The 26,604-nt window shown below is 42.3% G+C and overlaps 1 protein-coding gene across 7 annotated transcripts in view; it reads right to left on the reverse strand.

The window, feature by feature from the left end:
* The window catches only part of PALLD (palladin, cytoskeletal associated protein), a 567,705-nt gene that overhangs the window by 213,283 nt on the left and 327,818 nt on the right, over window positions 1-26,604 (reverse strand). For 4 of the 7 annotated variants that reach the window (XM_058192525.1, XM_058192523.1, XM_058192522.1 and 1 more), the window contains exons 9-10: window positions 22,627-22,764; window positions 14,228-14,558 (exon numbers count right to left, since the gene is read on the reverse strand). In XM_058192525.1, the coding sequence (XP_058048508.1) occupies window positions 14,228-14,558; window positions 22,627-22,764 (469 nt within the window). The remainder of the gene's footprint in view (window positions 1-14,227; window positions 14,559-22,626; window positions 22,765-26,604) is intronic. The other 3 variants (XM_058192526.1, XM_058192524.1, XM_058192521.1) reach the window with 1 other exon arrangement.

The following is a 26,604-nucleotide window of genomic DNA, read 5'->3' on the forward strand; positions in this document are numbered from 1 at the left end:
CTGGAATGGAAGGAATAGGCTGAGAATCTGGGTTAAGGTTAGTGCCCACACCTGGAACAGGAGAAGAAACTACTGGCTGCAGAGGCAAATCTTGAAAAAGAAGTGCTGGATCTATTGGAGGAGCTGGCACTGTCTGATTTGGAGACCAGTTGGAAGGATTGTCCGAAATAGAAGAATGTGATCCAGAGGGAAAAACCTCCTGAGGTAAATGGGTGGAAGGAGCAGGACTGCCAGGCAGTGTCTGGGCTAGCTGCTGAGCTTTAGAGGCCACCTTCTCCAGAGCTTTATGTCTCCTGGATTCCTCCCTGGTAGGGGTTTGAGAAGGGGGTTTGGATGCTTTGCCCTTTTTTCGTGCAATGTCTGATGACCCTTCTAATGGGTCCTCCAGGTGGTGCTGTTTGGAAGTAGCCTTCCTGGGTTGGGGCTGAGCCTGATCTGCCATAAGGGATAATTATTCCACCAATTTAAAGGGAGACTCTTCCTTTGGATAGTATAAGGATAATATTCAGAACTCACAAAATAGGCTTGTCCTCCGTGGAGTATATCAGCTGGCTAGGATTGAGAAGGAAAGCACCACTTCCGAGGGGGAGGTTCCAAAATGGCGACCGCTATTTTCGCGCCAAAATAAACTGCTCCAAAAGCCCCAATTACTTGCAAAGTGCAAAGCCTGCAGCCAGCAAGAGCCCCACGCCTCCACAGCGTTTTATGGGCTTCCAGCAGAGCAAACGGTCTGAAAACAAGCCACACGAGTCAAAGCGGCGCCGGCAATGAGATCAGGCAGATAAGAGCCCCTCAGCTGAGAAGGGAGGGCGCCCGCGCGCCTGATCTCCGTAAACTCTAATGAGGCTTCTGCTGAGTGTCTGCCTGAGAGGATAGAAACACTGGCAGCACCATAACAGCCCTCCCAAGGAGAATGTGGCTGTAAGAGATCTGCAAGCCTGCAGATCTGTGCCTGTCCACAGCTTTCAGCGGATTAGGCTAAAAGCCAGCTCACGCTGGAATGAAAAAAGGGAAAATAGAAATTTGAAAAATACCTGAACGAAGCAGGGAGTGAAAAACGTTGAGAGTCAGAAAGACACGTTCGTCCAGCTTGGGACCGAGTCAAAAACTGGAGCCCAACAGGAAGAGGCGGGCCTTAAACAGTTGCAGACTCGGTCCTTCAAGCTTGACGGACAGATCAACCCATCATTCTGATTGCCGTTTCTCACCGAAGTGGAGAATAGCTGCTATTAAAATGAACGTTTTACCTAGATTTTTATTCCTCTTTCAGATGTTACCAATAATTAAGAAAGATAAAAATTTGGAGAAATGGCAGACTGGAATTAATAAATTTATATGGGAAGGTAAAAAAGCCAGGGTTAAAATGAAAATAATGCAAGACTTACAGGAAAGGGGAGGCTTAAAAATGCCTAATTTTAAATTATATTATGAAGCAGCTGTTCTCTCTGCAATAAGTGATTGGTTTAATATAACGGAGGAAAGAATTTTGAATATAGAAGGTTATGATTTATTATATGGATGGCATGCATATTTAATTTATGATAAAAAAGTGGATAGGGCTTTTAAAAATCATGTGTTAAGAATTGCTCTCTTGCGTGTCTGGAAGAAATATTTTTATAAATTAAATTATAAGGTTCCTATGTGGGCAAGTCCTAGACATACAATAGAGAATATAAATTTAGAACAGAATCAGGAAATGATTACATATAAAGATCTTTTCTATACCGAAAGAGGTAGTTTGCAATTAAAATCCCTGCACGTATTAAAAGAAGAAGGGAAAAATTATACTTGGTTTCAATATGGGCAACTACGTGCTAGATGGAAGGAAGATCAGAAAATTGGTATAGTCCAGAATGAGGAAAATTTGGTAAAGCAAATTAGAAATCAATCTCAGGAGCATATAAAGAAATTGTATAATATGTTACTTGAAATAGATTCTGAAAGGGATTTAGTAAAGGACTGTATGATAAAGTGGGCACAAAATTTTCAGGAGCCAATATTATTGGAAACTTGGGAAAAAATTTGGGTTAGAAATGTTAAATTTACGCAGGCACAGAATTTAAGGGAAAATTTTTATAAAATGTTTTATAGATGGCATTTAGATCCTAAGAAACTATCGTGTATGTATCCAGATATGCAAGCAAAATGTTGGAGATGTAATTGTGATGACGCTACATATTTTCATATTTGGTGGACTTGTAAGAATATTAAGGCTTTTTGGATAAGAATTTGGTGGATTCTACAAAATGTTTTGAAAAAGAAGATAAAGTTCCTGCCACAATTTTTTCTGCTGGGAATTATCACGGACTGTACAGTAATTGAGGCTAAACTGATTTTAAATCTAATAACAGCGGCAAGATTACTGATAGGACAGTATTGGAAGAAAAAAGAAGTACTTACAATAGAAGAATGGATATTGAAAGTTGCTAATTTGGCTGAGATGGCAAAAATCTTCGCCTTTTTGAAAGACAATACGCAAGAAAGATACTTAAATGAATGGAAAAAATGGATTGACTATATCCAAAACAGATATCAGACTAAGAGTTATCAGACTGCCTTTGAATGATTAGGATGTATTATTTCTGATTGTTTTGGGGGAGGTTAGGAATTGATGAGAACTGTAGGAGTATAATTGAGTTAGGAGGGAAAATTTTTTAGCATACGTTTGTTTTATCTTTAACTATACCTTGTGTTTGTTTCGGGAAGTCGGGGCGGAGGAGGGGTTGTGAAGGGAGGGGGGAGGGGGGAAATGGGGGGAAAGCTTTGTAAAACTTTTTCAATAAAAAAAAAAGAAAAGAAAAAAAGTTGACCCCCCTCCTCTCTGTGATAGCCCCTCAAATATTGGAACACTGTTATCATGTTTCCCATGGTCCTTCTCTTCATAGACTAGGCATGCCCAGTTCCTGCAACTGTAATATGTTTTTCATATGTTTTAACCTCCAGTCCCCTAATCATCTTTGTCACTATCCTCTGCATTCTTTTTAGAGTCTCAACATCTTTTTTATAGTGAGGTGACCAAAACTGGATGTAGTATTGTAGGTGTGGTCTTACTAAGGCTTTATAGAGTGGTATTAGTACCTCACTTGATCTTGATTGAATCCCTCTGTTAATGCAATTTAGGATTGTATTGACTTTTTTGGTGGTGGCTGCACACTGATGGCTCATATTTAATTGGTTGTTCACTAAGACTCCAAAATTCCTCTCACATAATGCTATTAAGCCTGGTTTCACACAAATGTACTTTTGGTTTTTCTTGCCTAAGTGCAAGATTTTACTTTTCCCTACATTGAATTTCATTTTGTTAGATAGGGCCCAGTGTTCAGGTCTGTCAAGATCCATCTGGATCTTGAGCCTATCTTCTAGCGTGTTGGCCATTCCTGCCAGCTTAGTATCCGCAAATTTGGTAAATTCCCTTTCTATTCCCTAATCTAAGTCATTTATAAAGATACTGAAGAGTACTGGGCCTAAGACAGAATCTATGGTACCTCATTGCTTATTTCTCTCCATGTAGGTGTAATACCGTTATGGACTACTCGTTGAGTACGGTTTGTCAGCCAGTTACAAATCCATCTGATGGTGATGCTATCTATCCCACTTTTTTCTAGTTTACCAAGAAGTAGGTTGTGGTCTACTTTGTCAAATGCCTTGCAGAAGTCCACAGTATTTTGCTGGTCCATTAATTTAGTCACTATGTTGAAGAATAAAATTTCCGGTGCTCCATTATTTTTGAAAGATGTGGTATAGTGGTCCTGAGATGACATCTGCCAGCTACTTTAGAACTCCTAGATGTAATCTATCAGGTCCCGGTGATTTATATTCATCAAAATCAGACAGGTATTCTCTTGCCATTTTTTTTTGCTTATTTTAACTTTTATTTCTAGTCTATCTTTTACAGTTATATTTTTGGTAGGCTGGACTAGAGTTACTTTTTGAGTGAAGACAAATGCAAAGAATGAGTTAAGCAGATCTGCTTTCTCTCTGTTGCCTGTTACTTCCTTCCTGTCTTCTCTCTTTAGTGGACTGACTGTTTCCTTGATTTTTTTTGTTATTTATAAGTTGGAACAAACTTTTTTTTATTATTATTTTTTAAAAATTTGAATTTATATCCCGCCCTTCTCCGAAGACTCAGGGCAGCTTACATTGTGTAAGGCAATAGTCTCATCCTATTTGTATATTTATATACAAAGTCAACTTATTGCCCCCCCAACAATTTTACCTACCTTATAAAGGATGGAAGGCTGAGTCAACCTTGGGCCTGGTGGGATTCGAGCCTGCAGTAATTGTAATTGCAGGCAGCTGTGTGTTAATAACAGGCTGCATTAGCAGCCTGAGCCACTTCCCAGCCCTTTTATTATTATCTATGACTTTTGTTGGAGGTTTTTTGTTCATTCTTTGCTTACCTGACTTCGCCTTTGCAGATTCTGGCTATTTGCTGATATTCTGCTTTAGTTATGTGTCCCTTTCCATTTTTTGTACTTGTCCTTTTTGTCTTTCAATTTATTAGAGAGATCTTTGTGCAACCATGCTGGTTTTTTTCCTGGATTTGTTTTCTCTTTTAGTGGTACTGTGCTGGACTGGGCTTTTATGATCATATTTTTCAGTTTCCCAAGCTTCTTGAGTTGTTTTCCCCTTTAGGATTTTCATCCAAGGAATCTTTCCCAATTTCTCCGGGAGTTTGTTAAAATCAACTCTTTTAAGATCTAAAACTTTGGTATCATTATGTTCTATGGCTTGTGTTTGCATTATGTTGAATTCTAGTATGACATGGTCACTCTCACCCAAGGTTCCTGCAGTTTCAACTCCCTCTATCATTTCTTCCATTTCTTCACCAGTGAAATAGCTTGCCTTCAGAAATTGTGGGCTCCATCACTGGAGGTTTTTAAGAAACTAGACAGCCACTTATATGAAATAGTATAGGTTCTCCTGCTTGAGCAGGGGGCTGGACTAAAAGACCTCCAAGCTTCCTTCCAGCTCTATTCTATTCTAAATTCTTCTCTATTTGTGAGAATTAAGTCCAGTATGGCTGTCTCTCTAGTTCCCTCCTCTACCTTTTGGACAACAAAGTTATCGGCTAGGTTAGTCAGGAGACTATTTGATTTCTCACTTGGTGCAGAATTAGTCTTCCAGTTGATGTCAGGGTAATTGAAGTCCCCCATTACTAGTGTAGTGTGTTTCCTACATGTATTTGTTAATTGGTTAGCAAAAAGTACATTTATTTCTTCTGCTTGGTTGGGTGGCCTGTAGTATACACCTATGGCAATGTCATTCTTTTTTTCTTTTATAATAACCCACATGCATTCTAGGTGGTTTTTGCCTTAGGTTTCATGCATTTCTGTAGTCCTTTACATACAGTGCAACTCCACCTCCTCTCTTATGAGGTCTGGGTTTTTTTAACAGTTTGTATCCTTTTATCAGCATGTTCCAGTCATGGGTTGCATCCTACCAAGCTTCTACTATTCCAACTATATCCTATCTACCTTCATGTATTAATAGTTCAAGTTCACCCTGTTTATTCCCCAGACTTTGCACATTTCTAAATAGGCACTTGAGATCTTTATGTTTGACTCTGGGTATGCTTCCTATGTCTCCTATTTGGTGTTTGAATTTTTCTTCCTTCCCATCCCTCCTTACTTCATTATTTGACTTGCTTCCTAGCGGTTTTTGCTTGGAATTAAGTCTTGAGATCCTAAAGATTGGTCACCTTCCCCCCTCAATTTTAATTTAAAGCCTGTAGATGCCTATTATCAGCAAAGGCAACTACAGGGGTGTTTTATACCTGATGAAACATGCATTATGACAACACAACACAATCTCAATTTACACAGCTGTACCAGAGCACATTTGAGATGGAACTTGCATCATGACATAGCTATATGTATTATCTTTTTTGTCACTGATTAACCAAATTACGGGCAATTTTCATTGTTTTAATTTTCCCCTTTTGAATAAAGCATGGATTCTTTCAGAATTGAAATTATATTAACTATATAATCCTTTCAGGGAGATGGGTGGCTAGAAATTTGAAATATAAATAAATAACATAAGTAAGTAACTTCCCTAACTTGATGACCAGTAAAAAAGGGCCGGTTTAGCTCAGGCTGGTAAGGCCTGTTATTAAGAACACAAAGCCTGCAATTACTGCAGGTTCGAGCCCGGCCCAAGGTTGACTCAGCCCTCCATCCTTTATAAGGTAGGTAAAATGAGGACCCAGATTGTTGGGGGGGCAATAAGTTGACTTTGTAAAAATATACAAATAGAATGAGACTATTGCCTTATACACTGTAAGCCGCCCTGAGTCTTCGGAGAAGGCGGGGTATAAATGTAAACAAACAAAAAAAAACCTCTAGTTTAGGGAAGTTGCAATCCTGATGCATCCAGATGATAGCCAGCTTGGTTATATAATTATAAGCAGGGTTGAAATGCTACCGGTTCCGGCCGGTTCACCTGAACCAATAGTAAAAAAATACTTTAAAAAAGTTTTTAAAAAAGGTTCTGATGATTGTGCGGCATAGCTGTGATTGTTGGAACCTTTTTTTGCTTTTTAAAAGCATTTTTTACTACCTGTTCACCCAAACCGGTAGTAAAAAATGCTTTAAAAAAGTTTTGAAAAGGTTCTGATGATTGTGCGGCATAGCTGTGATTGTTGGAACCTTTTTGCTTTTAAAGCATTTTACTACCTGTTCACTCAAACCGGTAGTTAAAAATGCTTTAAAAAGTTTTTAAAAAGGTTCTGATGATTGTGCGGCATAGCTGTGATTGTTGGAACCTTTTTTTTTTTCTGTTTCAAGTATTGCTTCTCAAATCTACACTATCTTCTTCAAGCAGCCCACCTATATTCCAGAAGTATTCCAGAAGTACTATAGTTAGCCTTTTTTCATTATTCGGATGTAAGGGTTTAGCTATAACTGTCGCTTGCTCATCTTTCCTGTTCGATTTCTCACTTGGTGAAGAATTAGTCTTCCAGTTGACGTCAGGGTAATTGAAGTCCCCCATTACTATTGTAGTGTGTTTTCTACATATATTTGTTAATGGGTTAGCAAAAAGTGCATCTATTTTTTCTGCTTGGTTGGGTGGCCAGGTATACACCTATGGCAATGTCATTCTTTTTTTCTTTTATAATAACCCACATGCATTCTAGGTGGTTTTTGCCTTAGGTTTCATGCATTTCTGTAGTCCTTTACATACAGTGCAACTCCACCTCCTCTCTTATGAGGTCTGGGTTTTTTTAACAGTTTGTATCCTTTTATCAGCATGTTCCAGTCATGGGTTGCATCCTACCAAGCTTCTACTATTCCAACTATATCCTATCTACCTTCATGTATTAATAGTTCAAGTTCACCCTGTTTATTCCCCAGACTTTGCACATTTCTAAATAGGCACTTGAGATCTTTATGTTTGACTCTGGGTATGCTTCCTATGTCTCCTATTTGGTGTTTGAATTTTTCTTCCTTCCCATCCCTCCTTACTTCATTATTTGACTTGCTTCCTAGCGGTTTTTGCTTGGAATTAAGTCTTGGAGATCCTAAAGATTGGTCACCTTCCCCCCTCAATTTTAATTTAAAGCCTGTAGATGCCTATTATCAGCAAAGGCAACTACAGGGGTGTTTTATACCTGATGAAACATGCATTATGACAACACAACACAATCTCAATTTACACAGCTGTACCAGAGCACATTTGAGATGGAACTTGCATCATGACATAGCTATATGTATTATCTTTTTTGTCACTGATTAACCAAATTACGGGCAATTTTCATTGTTTTAATTTTCCCCTTTTGAATAAAGCATGGATTCTTTCAGAATTGAAATTATATTAACTATATAATCCTTTCAGGGAGATGGGTGGCTAGAAATTTGAAATATAAATAAATAACATAAGTAAGTAACTTCCCTAACTTGATGACCAGTAAAAAAGGGCCGGTTTAGCTCAGGCTGGTAAGGCCTGTTATTAAGAACACAAAGCCTGCAATTACTGCAGGTTCGAGCCCGGCCCAAGGTTGACTCAGCCCTCCATCCTTTATAAGGTAGGTAAAATGAGGACCCAGATTGTTGGGGGCAATAAGTTGACTTTGTAAAATATACAAATAGAATGAGACTATTGCCTTATACACTGTAAGCCGCCCTGAGTCTTCGGAGAAGGCGGGTATAAATGTAAACAAACAAAAAAAAACCTCTAGTTTAGGGAAGTTGCAATCCTGATGCATCCAGATGATAGCCAGCTTGGTTATATAATTATAAGCAGGGTTGAAATGCTACCGGTTCCGGCCGGTTCACCTGAACCAATAGTAAAAAAATACTTTAAAAAAGTTTTTAAAAAAGGTTCTGATGATTGTGCGGCATAGCTGTGATTGTTGGAACCTTTTTTTGCTTTTTAAAAGCATTTTTTACTACCTGTTCACCCAAACCGGTAGTAAAAAATGCTTTAAAAAAGTTTTGAAAAGGTTCCCAAGATCGCGCGCCACAGCTGATTCCCCCCCCCTGCTGTTCTACTTAACTTCGCAAGCCTCCTTTTGGTGTGTTGAGTGCATGCACACACAGCGTGCATTGGGTGCAGATTGTGCATGCAGACGCGCACAGTGTGCATAGCGAGTTGGTAGCAAACTGGTTCAGATTTCACCACTGATTATAAGGCTGTTTCAGTGCATTTGTATCAATTCTTAATACATATTAATATCTACTTGTTTATGAAATTAACACTGTTTTTAATTTGTATTTTTAAAATACTATTGCCAAGGTAATAATGGGTATCTAATATCTAATGAAGCATTCACTAATTGCCAACTTGATGTCTTTGCCCTAGCAAGCTTTACAATTTGCAAAGGGTTCTCTCGTTCAAATATTTTAATTTTGCCAAATAAACTGCATTAGGGCAAGCTGCCCCAATCCAATCCCTTGGGAAAGATAGATAGATAGGTAGCTTTATTGATTAGCCTATAGGCCATATCAAAGCACGAAGTTCAAACACATATCACCAATAAAACCCTATACAAATAATTTAAAATAAGAATAGGGTAAAAATACAATAGTTATAGGATAAGATACAATCCTGATGCATCCAGATGATAGCCAGCTTGGTTATATAATTATAAGCAGGGTTGAAATGCTACCGGTTCCGGCGGTTCACCTGAACCAATAGTAAAAAATACTTTAAAAAGTTTTTAAAAAGGTTCTGATGATTGTGCGGCATAGCTGTGATTGTTGGAACCTTTTTGCTTTTAAAGCATTTTACTACCTGTTCACCCAAACCGGTAGTAAAAATGCTTTAAAAAGTTTTGAAAAGGTTCCCAAGATCGCGCCACAGCTGATTCCCCCTGCTGTTCTACTTAACTTCAGCCTCCTTTTGGTGTGTTGAGTGCATGCACACAGCGTGCATTGGGTGCAGATTGTGCATGCAGACGCACAGTGTGCATAGCGAGTTGGTAGCAAACTGGTTCAGATTTCACCACTGATTATAAGGCTGTTTCAGTGCATTTGTATCAATTCTTAATACATATTAATATCTACTTGTTTATGAAATTAACACTGTTTTTAATTTGTATTTTTAAAATACTATTGCCAAGGTAATAATGGGTATCTAATATCTAATGAAGCATTCACTAATTGCCAACTTGATGTCTTTGCCCTAGCAAGCTTTACAATTTGCAAAGGGTTCTCTCGTTCAAATATTTTAATTTTGCCAAATAAACTGCATTAGGGCAAGCTGCCCCAATCCAATCCCTTGGGAAAGATAGATAGATAGGTAGCTTTATTGATTAGCCTATAGGCCATATCAAAGCACGAAGTTCAAACACATATCACCAATAAAACCCTATACAAATAATTTAAAATAAGAATAGGGTAAAAATACAATAGTTATAGGATAAGATACAATATAATTTAACACATAAATATGTAAAATATAATGATATAAAATTATATTTCGGAGTCACCCTTACAATCTACCCCAATTAGTCCGACTTATGCAGATCTCAACCGAACCTTTTTGTTTAAGTACTGTGCTGTATTAAAAGTTATTTTCAGGTTCCGGCCGCACATAAAGTAAGTTGTTTTGATATGGGGATACCAATGGGTCATTCGTTTGGTATATGAACCAAGGTACCTGTCTCTCACCCCCTTATACAAGCAACAGTCGAATAGGATGTGAGCCAAGTCTTCAACCTTTGCTGCTCCGCAAATGCAGAGACGCTCATGGTAGGGTATAGAATGGGATCTCCCATATCTGACCATTGGGTCAAGCTGTTCGAATCTCACTCACATAAATATTTCCCTAAGATGTTTTGGCAGTTGTAACTTCAAATAGCTGTCAACTTGAAAAGTATGTTTGTATTTGCTCAGCCATTTCAAGTTACTCACCTTACTAAGGATAGCTATATCATTTTGTGCTTCTATATCCTTAATTCTTTGGGCAGCTCTTTTTTTGAATTGTTCTCCTGTTACGCAAGAGACAGGAAGGCCACAGCTTTTGACAAAATTTATTAGTTTGGTGATCCAGGAGATTTGTGGGGTTTTTTTTGGTAAAGTTTTTTATTTTTTACACACACACACACCAACATACAATGCATTTTTTCTGAACAAAGTATCAGCCAGGTTACATGTTCATACCAAATTTAGTTCTCCTCCAACACATCTTACATGTTTTCATTGATATATTTTCTCTCATTTTTATTTTCCTTCTTTTATTTCTCTTTATAAATCTAATCTTACTCTTCACCCTAAATTTTAATCTTTTATCAAATTTTCCTCTCCCCACTCTTTTCTACTCCCATCTATATTAAACCCCTATATTCCCATTTAATATTTAACTTTTTTGTGTCTTCTACTTATTAAACATCAACATCAATCATATATTTGCAATTCAATAACAATTCTTATACTGTTAACCATATTCAGAAAAAAAGAAAAGAAAAAGAAAAACTCAGTTTTTCTTCATAATATCATTTCTAAAATATCATTAATAAAGTCCATAATAGCTTTCAAAGATTTTCTCATTTTAAATTCCATTATCAATATTTAAATCCTTTAATATATTGCCAACTCTTTTTTATGCTTTCAATTCCATTAGTACTTCAACCAATATATATTTCAATCCTTTTTTATTTTCCTCCTTTTTCTCTTCCTCCTCTTTTTTTCCTTTTTTCTCTTAAAATTCTCTCCTCTTTTTGCTTGTCCTATATTTCCATCAACTCTCCTTCTCCCCTCTTCTCTGTTTTATCCTTTCTCTGTTAATCTCCAAGTGATCCTTTGACTTTATATTTTTTTCTTCCCTTCTTTCTCTACTTGTCTCTTTGTTCCCTTCTTATTTTTGTTTGCCGTACTTATTTGCAATATTTTTCCATTTACTGTCCTTATTCCCCTTTTAAAAATTTCTCTTTTGCCACTGTCAATCCCAGTATAATCTTCTAGATTTTTTGTGCTTTTTCCCTTTCTATTTTCCCCCTCCTTATTTGTCCCTTCATCTCTCCCAATACAATCATTTAATGTTTGACAATCAATATTTTTTCCTTTATCTTCCAAAGCACTCTCTTGCTTCATGGTTTCTATATTTTCTGTAAGTTCCAGTGCAGCTCCTGATTCTTCTGATTTCAATTGTCCATATGGTTTTGTAATTATTTTTTTTATTTTTCGCTTTAAAGTCATATGCATCTTTTTCATCATTTCGATTATTTCCTGCGCCATTCTGTATTTTCAGGCTTGAAGGCCACAGCTTCTTACAAAATTTGTTAGTTTGGTGATCCAGATTTGTGATTGTAATTTTATTTGCTCTAGTAGACATAACTTGGGGAGTGTATCAGACTCCATTTCATTGACTTTGCACCAGTAGTTATATGCTCTAATTTTGGATATATAATACCTAATAAAGCATTAACTAATTGCCAACTTGATGTCTTTGCCCTAGCAAGCTTTACAATTTGCAAAAGGTTCTCTCATTCAAATATTTTAATTTTGCCAAATAAATTGCATTGGGGCAAGCTGTCAGACTGTCAGAAATAAATATACTCAATTCCATTTGTTTGAAGTGATAGGTTTTTTTACTAAAAGATGCTGGCTGCAGTAAAGTCAGGAACTACAACTAAATTTCCTGCATAGAGGATTTTCCACTCAATCTGTCCTTCCACCCTTGACCAGTCCATTACCAACCAATGGGTGCATGTCTAGGTGTTTTCAGAACATTCAGTATCTGGAGCAATTGGCACTCTATTCCCGTGTCTCTGGTCTCTCAGTGTCCTTGGCAAATTGGCACAAACTGGTTCAAAGCCTCTCTGGTCTTCCTCAACTGTCAGTCCCCCCATACAATTTCCCAGCGATGTTCTTATACATGTTTATTGACCATTTGTTCCCCTCCACTCCCTAGCTATTGATGGCAGGATGCTGATGAAGCTTAGAGTCGAAGATGGCAGAACTGACATAAGCATTAAAAAGAGTAGTAGATAAACAAACTAATAAGTACATTTGATAAATACCACAGTCTCATTTTCTCCTACCAGTTTCAGCTCTGAAGAAAGGAATAATATCTGGCACTTCCAATCTGGGGGTTTGGAGTACTCAAGAGTTATTTTGAAGGTCTAGGTAATATATTGGGAGAGGAATTACAACATATAGCACTTCTAATTAAGAGAAATATGTTAGGTTTTGATTTAACATGATAAATAAGAATTGGGAAATATTATTTCAGGCAGTCCCATCACCAATAAAATTAGAACTGCTATTCAAGCCACTTTAGTCGGATCCAACATATGCATATGGAAGAAAAATAGATGTAGAAACGAATAACCGTGGAAGACCCATCCCACAGATGAAACAAAACCACCATCCAGAAGCCAGACCATGCTGGCATCATGGGCTGCTGTGCCCCTCTCCGATCACCACACAAAGCAAGCTGACACACACCAGGAACACATGACAAGACCTCGGATTCGGAGCCAAACCAAAACCTGGGATGCTGCATCAAAGTCATCTGCTCAGGAAATCACATCACAGAACTCCAGGGGCCACAACACCAAAGCTCAGGACATTACAACACAACCTATCACCCAAGATGTTACAGCACAAGACTCAGGAAGTCACATTCCCAGAATTCAGGATGTTTCCACATAGTCCATTAACCAGGTCATTACAACACAAAAGATTAATCGGCACACAACTAGGACCACACCCACACAGGATGCTATGAAACAGCCGATTAATCTGCAAACACCCACTCCAACACCCTGAGTCCTTCGGGAGGAGGGCGGTCTAGAAATTTAATTAATAAATAATAAATCTACCAATCAAGATGTAACCACACAGCCAACCAACCCGTTTACAGTAACACTCCCCACCTCCCCACCAGTATTTATAGAGAGACAGCAGCTCCGACCACGCTTTGCTCGCACAAGCACGAAGCCAAAAGCACCAGCCTGAAGATGATGAGTGAAACCTCGTCAAAACATCGCCAATATACTCTCAACCTTACACCGGAAAAGATCTGAATATGCCAAGACCTACAAACCTAAACCTGTGAAAACCTATGAAAACATGTATCTATGTTTCCATTTTAACAAGAACCTTAGACTTGCCTCTGTGGTTCAGACTGGTAAGACAGTCTGTTATTAACAGCAGCTGCCTGCAATTACTGCAGGTTCAAGCCCCACCAGGCCCAAGGTTGACAGCCTTCCATCCTTTATAAGGTAGGTAAAATGAGGACCCAGATTGTTGGGAGCAATAAGTTGACTTTGTATATAATATACAAATAGATGAAGACTATTGCTTGACATAGTGTAAGCCGCCCTGAGTCTTTGGAGAAGGGCGGGGTATAAATGCAAATTAAAAAAAAAGCACATTGCTAACAGATATTAGATTTATATTATGCAATAATAAGGTAGTGAACGATGTGAGCAAGAGTGCGTCTATCCCTCTACCCCAAGCATTTCATGTTTGGATGAAAGATAACAACTGACCAAAAGCCACCTACTAAGCTTCGTGGCCAAGTAATGATTTGAAGATGAGTTTTCATTCCCATTACACCAATGTAGCCCCATATGGAAGAAAATGTCATATGTGAAGCAACTCAGAAGCATTATAATTTTTCATACTTCATGACCTTATGTATGCTGATAGTTAGCTAACATAACTTGCTGTCTTCTAGATGTCTTGAAATTTTATCTGCTAAGCTTCTGGCCCCTGTGAGACAAAGATAAAATACCCTTTCATAATATTAGAATATATAATGACAAAGAATTACTCACAGCTTTGGCTTAGCAAGCACAGGTGGTGGTGTTTTTGTGGGTGAAAGCAATTCACCAGGATGGGATTTGTCAGTTTTGGTGTTGCCATTAATGATTCCATTGACTCCATGGGTAGGATGAATTCCATTGGTTTTCTTCTCCACAGAGTTAAGCTGCAATTCAAAAGCTGCTACACTTGCGCTGGGATGACTGATCTTGGAGTTCTCTGAATGCTTTGGAGGAAGCTCCACAGAATTAATCTCAAGACATGAAGGTGGAGGTGGGAAATGTTGAAAGTTATCCTTATTCTGTACTCTCATTGACAAATCATGGCTGGAGCTTTCACAACTGGCTAAAATAGAAAGGAAAAAATAGCACATCATCATAACACATTACTTGAATTATCCTCACATTTTAGTTCATTGAAAATGAGATCATTACTTTAGTCAGTTACATTGAACTGTTATGCCAAGAAAGACAGTCATTTTCAAATTCTCAAGAGTATTTGAACTTAAGGATCATAAATAAATATTTATTTACTGCTATTATTCATATTACAAGTGGAAACTGAGTTGAGAACAGTAACTGATCTATGCTCAGCATTGGCTAAATGAATGAATTGTGTGTATCAATCTTATTTGAATTAATCACAGATCTATAACAGCACTGCGCATGAAAAACATCAACTTATTCCAAGACTTCTGCATGCATTTCTGGTTTATATTTAATACTCACAGGAAAATTACTGGGGCGGGGGGTGCTTGGCTTTTGTTTTTAATATGAGTTACTCATTTTTTCCATGTTGCCTCTGCTGCCACCTAGCCTCAAAATCTTAATGTTAAAATTTGAACTTATAATTAACTTCTCCCTCTATATAGTAGAAAACAAAACAAACAAAGGGGGATATGGATAATTATTAAGGTATAAAATATCCACATTGCACAATCCTTATTGGCAGTTACAGAAACCAGCATTTATAGGAATATATTCTTAACTAGTCATCATAATGAAATATACTGCTGACTACATGCTTTATCGTTAATATATAAAATTCTTATTCTTATTAATCTCTTCATAATTTAAAAGATACGAACTGAACTAGATTTTAAAAAAATCAGAACTATTTTGTGCTAGCTAGAAACCAAGATTTATTTGCGCATGCCCAAGATGGCGCAGTGAAAAATCTTCGTGGGAACGGGGGAGCGGCCTTTTTCGGGGTCTGGGACTGGGAGATGTCTATTTTTCTACCTTCGGGTCCCAGGCCCGGCCGGGGAAACATCAGGAGCAGAGAACGTGGGTAAGGCCGGACGAGCTGGTGGCCTGTGCCGATCGAGCAGGCTTGGCGTTCTTGGGCTCTTGCTGGGGCGGCTGCTGTGGCAGCCGTATCGTGGCTTCCGAACTTCCGGGTTTTCGGCGGCGGCGGCGGTGACGGCGGCAGCGGCTTCTGCAGGAGGCTGGGAGCTTCTTGCCATCAGAGAGCCTTTTGGCATCAACGCTGGAGCCTTTTTTTACCACCAGCGCTTTTGTACCATCAGTGCTGGTGAGGTCTGGGATGAGTGGCAGGTATCAGCATTTCCTTGGGCCCTTGTGCTGGGGCGCCGGCCGCGGTGGTCGCTGTGTGACTTCCGGGTTTAGGTGGCGGCGGTGGCGGCAGCGGCCCCCTCAAGGGACAGAGTTTTTTATCCACCAACGCTGGAGAGGCAGAGGGTCGGACGTATGAGAGGCAGAGGGCCCGAAGAGTCATCTGGAGGGCCCAATCCCTTGAAAGGGAGCTGGAGCTGGAGGTTGATGTTGGCCCTCATTCGGACCCTCAGCAGTTTGGCCTAGGATGGCCCATGGTGGTGGCGTCGGTGACGGCTGGGAATCCTGGCTGTCGGCGACGCGACGGCCTTATCATCTGATGGGCTTGTCCTGGATGGTCGTGGCCCTCACTAAGACTATGACCAAGACTAAGACTGTGATTAAGATCAAGATCAAGTTTATGACTGAGATTAAGATCAAGACCAGGCCGGAAGAATTGGAAGAGGTTGATTGGAGGAGGCATCTTGAGGGTGGAATTTGCCGAAGAGTTGATTCGAGGCAGGTTTGGGCCCTCTTCTTGGCTATCGCCTTCGGAGGTGACGACGTCGGGGTTGTCGGCATCGGCGAGGGACTTTGCCGGTGGCGTTGACATTGTCGTTGGCCTCTCCGTGGCTAGACCTAGTTTCGGACCCCCGACTTCTACTTTCTTTGGTGGCCTGGTATGTGGTCTCTGGCCCATATCGTCTTTTAAACATCAATGGTGACTAGACTGGCTCGGAGGAGAGTGGCTGATTTGATCTGATGTCATCTGGACCTGGGGCGAGTGGTGGCCGCTTGGTTTTGGAGGTAGAGTAGCGGCCCCATGAAGCCCTAGAAGTCCACGGTCCATCCTGCCAGCCTGAGAGCCCGTTCTGCTGTGGTGACACCTTGACCGGCTTCGATGGGCTGCTTACCGTACTTTTTGTTATGCGAAGATTCTCAACTGCGGACCTTCTTGCCCTGTGAGATTCCCCTCTCTCGCAGGTTTGGCCCTCCACACTATCGAGGGCCCACCTTGAGGACGGGTTTTGGAACCCCGAGAGTTGGCATGCTAAATCTAGGAGACTTAGGGGATTTTTAACTAATTGTTTTAATAGATTTTTTAAGGGGAGTTTTAATGGGGATTTTAAGGGTTGGGGGGGGAGGGTTGGGATGGGGGGAGGGGAAAACACACCGGGGGGGAGGGTATGTCCAGTCCCAGTGCGTGCTCACGGCTTTATTTTATCGGGTCCGAAGACAGGGGGGGAGGGGGATGTTCAGAGCGTAGAGTGTTATTCCATCTGTACGGTAAGTGGGAGAGGCAGATATGGCGGAGGCAAGGGGTCATATCGTTCCCTGGGAGCACGTGCTCGATGTTTAAATGCGATCACGTGCTCCGGCCCCTCAGTCCTTTCTCGTTCCCCGGATGGCCAAGATCCTCAGAGCTTGGGTCTTCGGCTGATGCTGTGTAATGCCCGGTCCGTGGTAAATAAGGCTCCCTTGATTTACGATCTCATACAGAGGGAGTCCGCGGACTTTACGGGCATTACAGAAAGCTGGTTGGGCACAGAGGGGAGTGTTCCCCTGGTGGAACTGTGCCCTCCGGGTTTCCGTGCATTTCATCAGCCGAGGGCCCAAGGTAGGGGTGGGGGGATGGCGGTTGTGATTAAAGAAAGCCTAGAGCCGAGGGAGTCCACTGTGCCTCAGATATCTGGTTGTGAATCCCTCCTTGTGAAGTGGGGTCATAGGAATCAGATGGGTCTGTTGATCGCGTACCTGGCTCCTTGCTGCGTGACTACAGCCCTGCCTGAGCTGCTGGAGGTGCTTGCCGGGGTGGCAGTTGAGACTCCCAGACTTTTGGTCATGGGGGATTTCAACTTGCCATCGGCCGGCTTGTCATCAACGGTAGCTCAGGAGTTCCAGGCTTCCATGACGGCCATGGACCTGATTCAAGTAACTGATGGCCCTACACACATGGGGGGAGGCACACTAGATCTGATTTTTATCTCTGGACAGTGGATTAATGATCTGGTATTAGGAGATTTAGTGACGGAACCGGTGTCATGGTCGGATCATTTTCTCCTTCGCCTGGACTTTCGGACCGCCGCTCACCACTGCAGGGAGACGGAGCCAATGTGTTGGTTCCGTCCCAGGCGCCTGATGGACCCTGAGAGGTTCCGGACGGAGCTTGGGCCGTTTCCTGAGGATCTTGCCCACGGCACGACTGAAGAACTAGTTGCGGCCTGGGAACAGGCCGCGGCTGGGGCTTTGGACCGTGTCGTGCCTTTGCGGCCTCTGACCCAGCGTAGATCTCACTTGGCTCCCTGGTTCTCTGAGGAGGTGAGGGAGATGAAACGCCGGAGAAGACGCCTAGAGAGTACCTGGAGGTCTAGCCGTTCCGAGGCTGATCGGACACTAGTGAGTTCTTTTACTAAGACCTACCTAGTGGCAATGAGGGAGGCGAAACGTTCCTATGTTTCCACCCTCATTGCATCAGCAGATAACCGCCCGGCCGCCCTGTTTCGAGTGACTCGCTCCCTCCTTCAACAGGAGGGGCGGGATGACCCCCTACAGGGACGTGCCGAGGAGTTTAACGGTTATCTATATGATAAAATCGTTCAGCTTCGGGATGGTTTAGACCAAAATTGCGATGATCCAAGTGGGATGGCAGAGGCACGTCTTGTTGAGGTTATTTGGGATGAGTTTGAGACTGTGGCTCTCGAGGACGTGGACAGGCTACTGGGGAGGCTACATGCGACCACAAGTTTACTGGACCCGTGTCCTTCCTGGCTGGTGCTGGCTACTCAGGAAGTGACATGAGGCTGGCTTCGGGGAATTATAAATGCTTCATTGTTGGAAGGGGTTTTCCCCACTGCCTTGAAAGAGACGGTGGTGAGACCCCTCCTCAAGAAGCCTTCCCTGGACCCAGCTATTTTGGGAAATTATCGTCCAGTCTCCAACCTTCGCTTTGTGGCGAAGGTTGTAGAGAGTGTGGTTGCATGGCAGCTTCCTCAGTACCTGGATGAAGCTGTCTATCTAGACCCGTTCCAGTCCGGCTTCCGATCCGGTCACAGTACGGAGACAGCTTTGGTTGCGCTGGTGGATGACCTCTGGAGGGCCAGGGATAGGGGTTGTTCCTCTGCCCTGGTCCTATTAGATCTCTCAGCGGCTTTTGATACCATCGACCATGGTATCTTGCTGCACTGGTTGGAGGGGTTGGGAGTGGGAGGCACCGTTTATCGGTGGTTTTCCTCCTATCTCTCCGACCGGTCGCAGACGGTGTTGGCAGGGGGGCAGAGGTCGACCGTGAGGCACCTTACTTGTGGGGTGCCTCAGGGGTCGATTCTCTCGCCCCTCCTGTTCAACATCTACATGAAGCCGCTGGGTGAGGTCATCAGTGGTTTCGGGGTGAGTTATCATCTGTACGCTGATGACAGTCAGCTGTACTTTTCCACCCCGGACCACCCCAACGAAGCTGTCGAAGTGCTGTCCCGGTGTCTGGAAGCCGTACGGGTCTGGATGGGGAGAAACAGACTCAAGCTCAATCCCTCCAAGACGGAGTGGCTGTGGATGCCGGCACCCCGGTACAGTCAGCTGCAGCCACAGCTGGCTGTGGGGGGGCGAGTTATTGGCCCCAACAGAGAGGGTGCGCAACTTGGGTGTCCTCTTGGATGGGCGGCTGTCGTTTGACGATCATTTGGGGGCCGTCTCCAAGAGGGCCTTCCACCAAGTACGCTTGGTGCGCCAGTTGCGCCCCTTCCTTGACCGGGATGCCTTATGCACGGTCACTCATGCCCTTGTCACTTCCCGCTTGGACTATTGCAATGCTCTCTACATGGGGCTGCCCTTGAAGTGCACCCGGAGGCTGCAGTTAGTCCAGAAGCAGCTGCGCGGGTAATAGTGGGAGCAACTCGTTGCTCCCATGTAACACCAAGCCTGCGCAGTTTGCACTGGCTTCCTGTGGTCTTTCGGGTGCGCTTCAAGATTCTGGTTACCACCTGAGACGACTTCCGGTATCCGGCGGCAACGGACATCTGGAGGTGCCTCTCCTGCCTCCAGTGTCCGAATCCGGCCGCCTCCGAGGCCCTTAGGGGCCAGGTGTTCCGAAAAGGACACCTGCCGCGACGGCTCGCCAGGGTCTCCCAGCCGACATACAGGACTGGGGGACCGATGCTGGCGCCCTAGGCTCGGAGGGGTTCGAGGCCTCAGGCACGCCATTATTTTGGTCGCCGCTTGCTGTGGTGACACCGGGCTTTGGATTTATAATTGCAGCAGCCTGGTGGCGAACAGGAACGGAGAAGAATTGAGGAAGGGAGAAGGAAGGAGATATCGGCAATGTGAGTGGAGTGCTCCGGAGTGCGGGGGTTTTCTCCCTGCGACTGGAAGGAGCACGAATCACTTTGGAGAGAGGAGAACTTAAAATAACAAGATTCCCGGTTTTGTGGAGCTCTGGAGAGAAGAGGTGATGGAGAAATTTAGGAGGGAGGGTTTGAGGCCCCCCCTCCCTCTGGGGAACAATGGTGGCGTCCAGCTTCCGCCTTCACTATGAGAATCTTGATGACATCACTTCCCTTGACTTCCTGGTTGACTAACTGTACTCTGGACTCGTTGCTCCTGTGAGTGCCCCTGGTGGATCCGGAGGAAATTACAAGGATACTGTGCTTGCCTGAGGATTTTAAAAATTTTTAAATGGCAAAGGTCAGAGACCAACTGCTGGAGAAATGGAGAATTTTGGAAAAGTTATCTAATATGGACAAGAAACTGGATGAAATAAGAGCAGAAATTGTGACTATCCAAAAGGATTTAAAGGACACTCAACAAGTCTCAGCAGAAAACAAGCAGAAAGTGGAAGGTCTGGAGGGAGAGATGCGGGCAGTGCAGAAAGAGAGAGGAATGCTGTGCTTGGACTACAGATGGATAAAATGTCTTATTTCCTTAGGTTTCAAAATCTGGAAGAAGTGGACCAAGAAGACTTGAGAGATGTTGTGACTAAACTGTTGGGAGAATTTCTTGGGAGAGGTGTTGACTTTATGAATTGGGATGTGGATCGAGCTTATAGAGTTAATTCAAAATATGCACGCATACGCATGCAGTTCCTAGAGAGGTTCATGTCAAATTTGTGAGAAGAGAGACGAGATGAAATTCTTAGAAAACATAGGAGTGGGGCACTGACTTATAGGGGCAGGGAGATAGCCATTCTGAGGCAGATTCCCAGACAGGTACGTGAAATGAGAAAGAAATATTACTTTTGTCAAGCAAATTGTACCAGAAGGAGTAGGCTTCAGATGGCTGATGCCAGAGGATTGATGATTTTCCGGGAGGGCATTACGAAAAAATTAGTACAATTGCGGAGGCTGCGGCCTACGTGGAGGAACACAAAGCCCTCCTGGAATTAGATGACCCAGGAGTTGAAGAAGGGGAGGTTATAGACCATGGGGAGGAGGCGGCTGCCGCTGTTGCGGCCCTGGAGTTGGGTCAGGCTGAACCCAGAGTTCTGAGATCCAAAACTAGGAAGTGACAATGATATTTGGTATTGTGTTGGTTTTCCTTATTCTCCTTTGTATGATATTCTGATTATTCTTGACCCTTCTTTATTGCGTATGTAAGATTGATAAACTTAGCTACTTCGTATCACCTGCTTGCCATATGGCTGTTGTATGTGTTTAAAATTTTGAGTAAAATTCTTATCTTGTATAAGAAAAATGAAAATTTACCATACCTGATATGTATTTGTATAAACCTTTTTTGACCAATAAAAACTTTTTGGATAAAAAAAAAAAAGATTCTGGTTACCACCTTTAAAGCGCTCCATGGCTTAGGACCCGGGTACTTACGGGACCGCCTGCTGTTACCTTTTGCCTCCCACCGACCCGTACGCTCACACAGAGAGGGCCTTCTCAGGGTGCCGTCCGCCAAGCAATGTCGGTTGGCGGCCCCCAGGGGAAGGGCCTTCTCTGTTGGAGCTCCTACGCTTTGGAATGAACTTCCCCCTGGTTTACGTCAAGTGCCTGATCTTCGGACCTTTCGCCGTGAGCTGAAAACGCACCTATTTATTCAAGCGGGACTGGACTGAAATTTTATTGGGGTTATTTATATTTTAAGATTTTAAATTGTTTTAAAATTTCGGCCACATTATAATATGCTTTTTAATTTCTCTTAATGTTTATATATTGAATTTTACTTGGCTGTACACCGCCCTGAGTCCTTCAGGAGATGGGCGGTATAAAAATCGAAATAAATAAATAAATAAATAAATAAAAGAGTTTTACTTCAATACACCTGAATGAGGAAAGGAAATGGTTTCATCTTGAACCATTTTTCGATATAATTGTACACTCATAATGGCAAGATACTTTAATGCATAACTTAGGTTTTTAGTAAATCAGTACATTTCTTCATAGTTTTATTTTTGTAATTTGTAGTCCAATTGAAACAGAGGCCAAATTTCTCCCTTTATAATTAGCAGCTGCATTTCTGTTAGTTGGATCCACTGTCAGAGTTTACTTTACTGTATTTCCTAATGCCACCTCTAGGCGAGATGGGTGGGATAGAAATCAAATAAGTAAGTGAGTAAGATTTAGAGCATGGGTTCCCAATTTTGGCAACTTTTAAGACATGGACTTCAACTCCCAGAATTCAGCTCCCAGCATTCCCCAGCCACGTATCTTAAAGTTGTCAAGATTGGGAACTCCTATTTTAGAGGATTATGTAGAATACTCTTAGATATGTCAACTTTATACATTCTTTTTACCCTGATGTAAACTAATACATCATCAGTAAAAGATATAGAAATATAACATACAATGTACTCTAAATGCATCTGGTGTAGCTGGGTCCAAATATCACTTTGTTTCACTTATATTGTAGACAACACAACCCACCAAAAAACTGCTGAATACCTGACAGCACAGTCAGTTTGGCAGCGCTTGTGACTGATCCATAATCATTGCTTGCTGTGCATGCAAAGATCCCTGCATCTTCGGGAAAAGTCTCTGCAATCACCAAAGTACATATCTCCTCTAGAAGGCAATCAAAAGAAAAATAACAATTTTGCATTAGGCTTCAGATAATTAGCTTTGGAATTCACAATATTTAGCCCCAATCTTGACAGTGATGGTGAACCTTTTAGAAACCGAGTGCCCAAACTGCAACCCAAAATCCACTTATTTATCACAAAGTGCCAACATAGCAATTTAACCTGAATACTGAGGTTTTACTACCTAAAATAATGATAAAAAAGGCAGAGTTCAGCTAACTGTTCTAAGAAAAACGTGATAAATGCACTTTTATGCCCCTTCATTTTTCCCCTGCTTTTGAAATATTGTGTTTAGCAATAATAAAAAAGAAAAACTTTTGTAATATCGTTTCTCCTTCCCTCCCTTTCCCCCTTTCTCTTCTCCCTCCCCATCTTTCTCTCCCTCTCTTTCCTCCTCTCCCCCTTTCTTTTTCTTTTTCCCCCCTCTGCCTCTGTTTCTCTCTTTCCTTCCCTCTTCCCCCCTTTCTCTCTCTCCCCTTCTTTCCCTCTCGCTTTCTCCCTCTCTTTCCCTCCCTATCTCTTTCCCTCTCTCCCTTTCTCTTTCCCCCCCCCTTTCCCTCCCTCTTTTCTCTCTCTGCCTATTTCGCTCTCTTTCCCTCTTTCCCCTTTCCCTCTCTCTCTTCCCGTTTCCCTCCCTCTCTCCCTCCCTCCCTCTCTTTCCCTCCCTTTCCCTGTTTCTCTTTCCCTCCCTCTGTTTTTCTTTCCCTCTCTCCCTCCCTCTTTCTCTTTCCCTCCCTCTCCCTCCCTCTCTCTTTCTCTTTCCTCCCTCTTTCTGTCTCTCTTTCTCCCTTTCTCTTTCCCTCCTTCCCTCTGTTTCTCTCTCTTTCCCTTCCTCTGTTTCTCTCCCTCTGTTTTTCTCTCTCTTTTCCTTCCTATCTCTCTCTCTCTCTCTTTCCCTCCCTTTCCCTCTTTCCCCCCTTTTCCCCCCTGGGAAGGGGGAAGGAACCCCTGAACTGGTACTGGGTGGTGGGAATCTGATGTATGGAGGCCGACAAGCCAAGGAGCAGCATGCCCACACTCAGCTGGTCGGCTGAGAGCCGAAGCCCAGCTGGTCGTCGGGAAGGCGGGATATCCCAACACAGGCAGCTCTGCAGATAAAGCAACTGGGAGGCGAGAGTAAGCCCACACGGATGTAGGGTTGCATTGTGGCTCTGTGTCGTAATGGACTCCAGGAGGAAGGGACTCTGTCTCCCCCCATTGTGAAGCGTGCTAAATTTCACTGTGCTGTGCAAGGGGCAGGCTATGGAGGCAGCACCGCCATAAAGGTGGAATGCTGTTTTGCACATTTTTTTAGTCCTGCAAATGACGGCGAGAAACGTGATGGAGAAACACGATGGTGCTGGGCTGGGGCGATGTCGCACTTGCCCACAGAGAGGGCTCTGCATGCCCGCTCTGGCACACGTGCCATTGGTTCACGGCTCTAGGACAAAAATAAAATGCACACCAATGATTTGCTTTATTGGGAGGCTGCCTTTCTTGATAAGCATCTTAGTACTCCACTCAATCACAAGCTTCCTAACAAACAGGAAGCAGCAGGTGAAGCTAAGCAAGATCACATCAAATACCTGTACAATTAGCACAGGGGCCCCCCAAGGCTGTGTGCTCTCCCCACTTCTCTTCTCTCTGTATACCAATGACTGCATCTCCAATGATCCATCTGTTAAGCTACTGAAGTTCGCAGATGACACAACAGTGATTGGTCTCATTCGAGACAATGACGAATCCGCATATAGACGAGAGGTCGAACGATTAGCCTTGTGGTGCAACCAAAACAATCTGGAACTGAACACACTCAAAACCGTAGAAATGGTGGTAGACTTTAGGAAAAACCCTTCCATACTTCCACCTCTCACAATACTTGACAACACAGTATCAACAGTAGAAACCTTCAAATTTCTGGGTTCTATCATATCGCAAGATCTCAAATGGACAGCTAACATCAAAACATCATTAAAAAGGACAACAAAGAATGTTCTTTCTGCGCCAACTCAGTAAGCTCAAACTGCCCAAGGAGCTGCTGATCCAATTCTACAGAGGAATTATTGAGTCTGTCATTTGCACCTCTATAACTGTCTGGTTCGGTTCTGCAACCCAACAAGAAAAACACAGACTTCAGAGGATAATTAGAACTGCAGAAAAATAATTGCTACCAACTTGCCTTCCATTGAGGACCTGTATACTGCACGAATCAAGAAGAGGGCCGTGAAAATATTTGCAGATCCCTCGCATCCTGGACATAAACTGTTTCAACTCCTACCCTCAAAACGACGCTATAGAGCACTGCACACCAGAACAACTAGACACAAGAACAGTTTTTTCCCGAAGGCCATCACTCTGCTAAACAAATAATTCCCTCAACACTGTCAGACTATTTACTGAATCTGCACTACTATTAATCGTTTCATAGTTCCCATCACCCATCTCTTTCCACTTATGACTGTATGACTATAACTTGTTTCTGGCAATCCTTATGATTTACATTGATATATTGATCATCAATTGTGTTGTAAATGTTGTACCTTGATGAACGTATCTTTTCTTTTATGTACACTGAGAGCATATGCACCAAGACAAATTCCTTGTGTGTCCAATCACACTTGGCCAATAAAAAAATTCTATTCTATTCTATTCTACTCCACTCTTTTAAATTGTTATGAGTAGCTAAAGCAAACACTTTGTTCTTTCCATGTAGAAGCATCCTAAACAATTTACTAGATGTTAAAAGCAGTTTAAATCAGGCTTATTTGAAATCTAGTATCATCTTATCAACCCAGAGTTCTCAAGATACAAATGACCAAGTTAGATTCCCCTACTTGGGATATATTATGTGAAGACATAGCTCCCTAGTGATGGCTCTAATAGTGGGAATGGTAGAAGAAAACAAAAGAAGACTTATATCAGAAAGACCAGGTTAAAAATAGATCATCATGGAAAAAATCTATGTGGTCACTAAGAGGTGACAACAACTTTATACCACATAATGCCATCTAACCCAAGAAGATTGACTATAGATACAAAAAGGTATTGATGTGCATGACAAAGCAAGTATATAGTGCACCATAAAGTTACAGGTAATCCCTCAGTTATGACAGTGACTGTTCGAAGTTACGACATAATCCTCCCGAGTACTTCCAATCCAGTCCCAAAGTTAAAAATGTTGCAGCACCACAGCCGTCGTTCACACTTACCAATGACAGCAGAGGCATTGCAGCATTCACCCTGCCTATCTCACATCACCAGGACTCCACAGCTATAGGGCCTGTGGAGACTCACTTATCTTGTGATGATCTAGTGACAATCTAGTGAGCCATCAGTTCCTTTGCTTCACTGCATTTGCAGAAAACAGAGGCTTAAAGTAGTGAGAGATCACACAAGATCAGTAGCACAAGATCTTGTACTACAGTAATTTAGGCCTCTGTTCTCTGTGAACCAAAGCCTGTACCAAATCTGGCCGAGGAATGCTTGCAAGCTGATGAGACTTTGGGGCAACGAAACAACATTACTTCAAGCCTCCCATCAGCTTGCAAATACTTTTTGTGCCATTCCAGACTCGTTGGCTTATAAACTGGTTTTTGTGCCATTCCAGTCTCAGTGCAAAAAACACTTGCAAGCCAACGAGACTTTGGGGCAGCCAAATTGCATTGCTTCAAACCTCTCACCAGCTTGCAAGTGCTCTTCACACTCATACTGAAATGGCACAAAAAGTGTTTGCACACTGATGGGAGGCTTCAAGCAATGCTGTTTCACTGCCCCGAAGTCTCATCGTCTTGCAAATACCTTTTGCACCAAGATTGCAAGCAGACAAAGAAACCGCGGCAAAAAG

The sequence above is a fragment of the Ahaetulla prasina genome, chromosome 8, assembly GCF_028640845.1.
Source record: "Ahaetulla prasina isolate Xishuangbanna chromosome 8, ASM2864084v1, whole genome shotgun sequence".
NCBI classification, from domain to species: domain Eukaryota; kingdom Metazoa; phylum Chordata; class Lepidosauria; order Squamata; family Colubridae; genus Ahaetulla; species Ahaetulla prasina.